This window comes from Panthera tigris, chromosome A1 (genome assembly GCF_018350195.1).
Source record: "Panthera tigris isolate Pti1 chromosome A1, P.tigris_Pti1_mat1.1, whole genome shotgun sequence".
NCBI lineage: Eukaryota > Metazoa > Chordata > Mammalia > Carnivora > Felidae > Panthera > Panthera tigris.
The window spans coordinates 160,791,087-160,797,086 of NC_056660.1; the positions used below are offsets into that span (position 1 = coordinate 160,791,087).

At 35.1% G+C, this 6,000-nt stretch overlaps 1 protein-coding gene and 1 long non-coding RNA gene across 2 annotated transcripts in view; both read left to right on the plus strand.

Moving 5' to 3' along the window:
• The window catches only part of FAM174A (family with sequence similarity 174 member A), a 37,904-nt gene extending 34,148 nt beyond the window's left edge, over positions 1-3,756 (plus strand). Inside the window, exon 3 of the mRNA XM_042990764.1 lies at positions 3,184-3,756. Coding sequence (XP_042846698.1) covers positions 3,184-3,187 — 4 coding nt within the window. The 3' untranslated portion in view covers positions 3,188-3,756. The remainder of the gene's footprint in view (positions 1-3,183) is intronic.
• A 188-nt stretch (positions 3,757-3,944) lies between these two features.
• Positions 3,945-4,532, plus strand: LOC122231501. Its single transcript, XR_006208750.1, has 2 exons — positions 3,945-4,017; positions 4,327-4,532. It is a non-coding gene; the product is annotated as an uncharacterized LOC122231501 (long non-coding RNA).
• The last annotated feature ends 1,468 nt before the right edge of the window (positions 4,533-6,000 follow it).

Genomic DNA, 6,000 nt, shown 5'->3' on the forward strand with positions numbered 1-6,000 from the left:
CTAGTGTGACTGAGAAACTGAAGTTTTAATTTTACTGGATTTTAACTAATTGAAATTACAGTTAAATTGCCAGATGTGACTAGTGGCTGTTGGACAGAACAGACCTAGAGCAAAAATGTTTGCTTGATCTGGTTTAAATTAATTCTATTAAATGAACACTTCTACAACAGTTAAATCACAAATTTCTGTCCATATACCAGTTGATCCATTTAATGAAATGCTTGCTGCTTTTGTTCAGGATTTATACCCCGCTGTGACTGTTTGGATTGTAGTCCCTCTAAGTTGAGATAGACAGATATGGGAGGCAGAGCATAGCTACCCCATGAGGCTGATGTGCCTGAATGGGGTTAAAGACAATGTAGGGACAAAGACCTCAAGTTTATGGACAGAAAAGTTATAAACACAATTATTAAGTCATTAACCTTTCCTAGTGTCCTCAGATATTATTCATTCTTCCAGATCCATAGATACTGTATCTTCTTTAAAAGAATTTGGGAGGAAAAACAAACAAACAAAAACAAAAACAGGCATCTAATATTTGCAAATTTATTTAAATGAATAAAGAGTAACAATACTCTTGACTGCACTAAGACATTTTTTTTTAACTTGATTTGGATTTGTAGCTGTTATGATAGTTTAAGATTTTCTGAGGTAGCTTTTAAGTTGTCCTGGAAAATAATGACTTTTTTTATTATTGCATCATTTTGTAATATGAAGAGACAAAACATTCTTGAGGTTTGAAAAGTACTTAAACTGAGGTTTCCATAAAAATTATTACAAACTGCACAGTTGCTTTACCTCATAGAAGAGCATGGTGATTTTTTTTTATTGTGTTAAGAATACATGAGCTCTACTTTCTTAAATTTTTAGGTACACAATACAATATTATTAACTATAGGTGCAACGCTGTATGACAAATATCTAGAACTTACTCATCTTGCATAACTGAAATCTTATACCCATAGAATAGCAATTCTGCATTTCATTCTCCCTCAGCCCCCAACAACCACCATTCTACTCTCTGCTTCTCTATGATTGACTATTTTCTACAACTTTTTTACTTTTCCCTATTTTAATAAAGAACATAAAATAGCAGAAGTTTTTCTGAATTCAAGAATTTCTGTCATGTCATAAGAAATCTGTAGTAGTTGGCTCCTGACATTGACTCAATGGCTGTTTGATCAGAGTCTAAATTTATGCACTTTTCTCCAGCCTTTCCTCATGCTTGTCTTATCCTGGTTATATGACTGCTGTAATTTCAGCCACCACATCTGTGTTTCGGGTAACAAGAGGGTGGTAGGCAAGAACCCACCCCACCTCAGTTTCTTTATCAGAAAGTCAAAATTTCTCAGAACTATATTCTTCCCAATACACCTCCACCCCCTTTTGCTAGCAAAACAAAGGCAAAAATGAGTCAATATTTTTATCAGCAAACAAAAAGTAGATTAGTGTTAAATACACAGCTTATAATATGTCACCCTAACTATTCAAGATGTTTTCTGAAGGTTAAATTCGGCAGCTAGTAAGAGAAATATTTGGGTTTGGAGGTCACAGAATGAATGTATGTGTTTTAAGGAATTATTGTTCACAAGTAGCTGTTTTGCAGAGCGGTATGTATGAGTAGGAATCCAATGTAAACAGAGTAGTTTTTTGTGTATGTGTGTGCAGTGGGAATTCTGTCAATAGAACGATAGAGCAGCTAATCTAATCTGATATAATCTTTAAACTTCTGTGACCTAATCCTCATGACTGAGGAGTGCTGTGCTAAAATAAGGAGCAACAGAATATGATTATGTAGACTGAAATGCTTCTTGAGCTTCTGTCATTGATAACTGAATCTCCTTAATTCTGTTTCTTGAATCTTGGCTTTTCTTCCTTATCATGTCACCTGACAAATAGTGTGATTGGTCTGCATCTCTCAACTCTTTCCCAGCTCTTGGACTCTTATTATAATAGTTCTCTGTTTTCATCCTGAAGGTTTCCATGAAAAGACATCCTTAAATTCTTGGAAACTGTTTTATCTCATTCTTTTTTAAAAAGCTTTAATAAGCAGATTTTTTTGTTTATTTATTTATTTTTGAGGAGAGAGAGCACGGACAGGGGAGGGGCAGAGAGAGAGAGAGGGAGAAAGAGAATCTCAAGCAGGCTCCACACTGTCAATGCAGAGGCTAATGCAGGGCTCGAATTCACGAACTATGAGACCATGACCTGAGCCGAAACCAAGAGTCAGATGTTTAACCGACTGAGCCACCCAGGTGCCCCTGTTTTATCCCATTTTCTTTACTTTTTTTTTATTTTTAAATTTTTTTTAAATTAAGTTTATGTCTTTATTTTGAGAGAGTGAGCAAATGGGGAAGGGGCAGGGGGAGCAAGAGAGAGAGGGGGAGAGGGTGGGAGAAAGAGAGAGAGAGAAAGAGAGAGAGAGAACCCCAAGCAGGCTCCTCACTACTAGTGCAGAGCCCACTGCGGGGCTTGAACTCATGAACCAGATCATGACCTGACCTGAAGTTGGATGCTTAACTGACTGAGCTACCCAGGCATCCCTGTTTTATACCATTCTTAAGAGGAAGAACTTATCCAGTAAATAATTGACCAAGATGGTATTAGAATTCAGACTTCCTTTCTAGGCCAGGTTTTTTGTCCTCTGAGTGATTTCTGCCCTTTATTTGTGGTTCTATAATAAGAGCAGGGAATAATGTTTATTATTTTTCTATTTTTTCTTTTTTGTCATCACCGTCTTCCCCAGTATCAAGCATTCTTTCTGACAGATAATAGCTCGGTATATGTTTGGTGATGTATTTAAGTACTAAACTTAGCACACATAGCCGAATAGGTTGCATGCCCTATTTTAAATAAATCAAAGCTTTAAGTATTATGGTCACTCCTGTTTTCACATGAGACTATATATTTGAAATAGATTTGCCTGTACTTCTTCTACATGTCACTACCATATAAAATCTCTTTGGAACTGTTAGAATTATAATTCAAAAGATAGGGTCTGATTTAATTAATATAGGCAAAATAATCATTTGTTTTATTCAGTGCCATTCATTGTAATTCCCTTACATTAAATACTTTCATTACCTTCCTGCCAGGCCAAATCTTTGGGGATATTTTAAAATGTGTTTAAGTTTATTCCAGGATGAACATTTATAGTTTTTGTTTTTGTTTTGTTTTTTGCAGATAAGAATGTGCCTTTTGATGAAAGGACTTCATCTTTCTACAATGAAGAGCAGAATTTCTATGTTTAAGGAATAAGAAGCCACTTTATCACTAGGGGCGGGGTATTTAAGTTATATATATTATAACAACCTTTAATTTGTTGTTGCAATAAATACTGTATCATTTTGTTATGTCTTTGAATGTACAGAAGTGCTCTTAATGGGCTCAGAGTTGTTGGGAGTGAACTGCACTATAGTAGAAATCTGTGTGAAAATTACTTTAAAGCAGGGTGTTTTCTGATCAGTTATTGTTTCTTGCTTACCATATTGTTGTAAACAGTTTTATATATTAATCAGTTAATGTTTTGTTTTTTTTGTGGGTTTTGGGGGGGACTTTTTGTTTTGGGGAGGATTTTTGCCTTTTTTTTTCTTGATAAAACTATAAATCCCAACAACCAACTGGTGTGTAAAAATAATTTAAAATTTCTTTACCAAGATGTATTTCCCATTTTTTTGGGAAAAAGAAGCCAAATTTATTACTTTGCATTTGTGTTTTTTTGTAAATTAATAAATGTCTGAGTTGTTTGCAAAACAATAAATGATGTAAAAATTATTTTAACAGGTACAGACAGAATATGTTTACAGAATAAACCCAAAGACTGTAGAATTATATATTAATATATACATATTAATGGTTTCTAGAAAAATCTTTCAAAAAAGATTATTGAGCAACTTAGATATTTTAGAAAAATGTGAATTTCAAGGCCATTTTATTTATTTACAGTATTGTGAAAGATAGAAGTAATGACAAAACATTCCAGTCATATATTTTGGTGCAGGAGAAAAAGGAATTAAAGTAAGTGCATAAACTTTGGAGTCAGACAGACCTGAATACAGAGACTGACTTTATTAACTCTAAGCTATTTAACCCTGTTGGGCTTCAGTTTTCCACATTCTAAAACTTAGAAAGGAACTACAGGAAAAGCATGGGTCACAAATTTAGTTACTGATAGGGGCCAGGGAGGTAATTTAAATATGTGTCTATCAGGATAGTCTAAGTTGTTTAGTAGTAACAGATGGTCCCCAGATCACAGTGGGTTACAACAAAGATTGCTGCCCATTTGTTATGGACTGTGATTCTACTCTTCCGTTGTCTTTTCTTCAGGGTCAATGCTGATGGAGAAACCTCTGCCTGGAATAGTGCCTCTTAGCTAAATGTCCAGATGTGGTGAACTACATGCTAGTTCATAAGCTTCTGCCCTAAAGTGATATATTTCATTTCCATCTACATTTTATTGGCCAAAACACACCCTAAGGCTACTCCAGAGTTCAACAAGGCAAGGATAGGTAATCCTCTAGCAATGAGGTAAGTTGGAGTATTTGGCCACCTGAAATGCCAACCTAGTTTTATCAAGTATGTTAACTGGCTTAAATTAACTACAATAAGTCTAGTCCCCCTGATGTCACTGTATTTTTATATGTTGTCTAAGTAGGAACTTAAAAGTGAAAATACATTTCCTCTTCTGAAGGGAGCAGCCTCAGTTTAGCTGCCACCAATAGTTACCATGAGGAAACACTTGCCCAGTACTACGAACTCATAGTTTTCTAAGAGAAGCCAAGGATCCAGATTTCTTATATAAACTTTCTTCATTTTTAAATGTAATTAAAACAACATAATTTTGGATTTAATTTTAGCCCCCTACCTACCATTTTGTGATACTTGAAAATCATATACTATAGTATCTTAGAAATAGTAATAATTAATTTACTAACTGCTGTTATTTATAAACTGACTTTTGATTTAAAACTAAATGGAGGTAAAAATCAAATCTGCCTGAAGATAAGAATAATGTTTAAGATGAAGTAAAGATAATTTTAATAAATGATCTCCAAGTTAGGTTTATAATTTTTTTTTAATGTTTATTTATTTTTGAGAGAGAGGGAGAGAAGGAGAGAGAGACAGAACACAAGAAGGGGAGGGGCAGAGAGAGAGAGGGGGAGACATAGAATCTGAAGTAGGCTCCAGGCTCTGAGCTGTCAGCACAGAGTCCGACTCCGGTCTTGATCTCACAAACCACAAGATCATGACTTGAGCTGAAGTCAGACGTTTAACTGACTGAGCCACCCAAGCACCCCTCTAAGTTAGGTTTAAAAAAGGGGTTACTGGGGCGCCTGGGTGGCTCAGTCGGTTGAATGTCCAGCTTCAGCTCAGGTCATGATCTCACACTCCGTGAGTTCGAGCCCCGCGTCAGGCTCTGTGCTGACAGCTCAGAGCCTGGAGCCCGCTTCAGATTCTGTCCCCCCCCCCCCCCCGTCTCTGCCCCTCCCCTGCTCATGCTCTGTCTCTCTCTGTCTCAAAAATAAATAAAAACATTAAAAAAAATTTAAAAAAAAATTTAAAAAGGCGTTACTGAAATGTTTTTTTCATAAAATAAAGTTGCAGCAGCAACTTTATTAGAAATACACAAATTCTCTAAGTGACTACTTTAAAGAGAATATCCTTCAACTGAATATGGGAATTCTGGCATGTTTGTTAGAAATGCTCTTATTTCTTTATTAGAAATTTATTATTATTAGAAATACACAAATTGTGTGTGTATTAGAAATACACAAATTCTCTAAGTGACTACTTTAAAGAGAATATCCTTCAACTGAATATGGGAATTCTGGCATGTTTGTTAGAAATGCTCTTATTTCATTATATTCATATAATCATTACTAAACTGCAAATCTGTTAAATAGTAATCATAATAAGCCACACTTTGATTAAAGTGCCAGATAGTATGCCAGATTTTAGTTTCATTGGATATGTAACAAGCATGCTGATAAAATGGTTAGG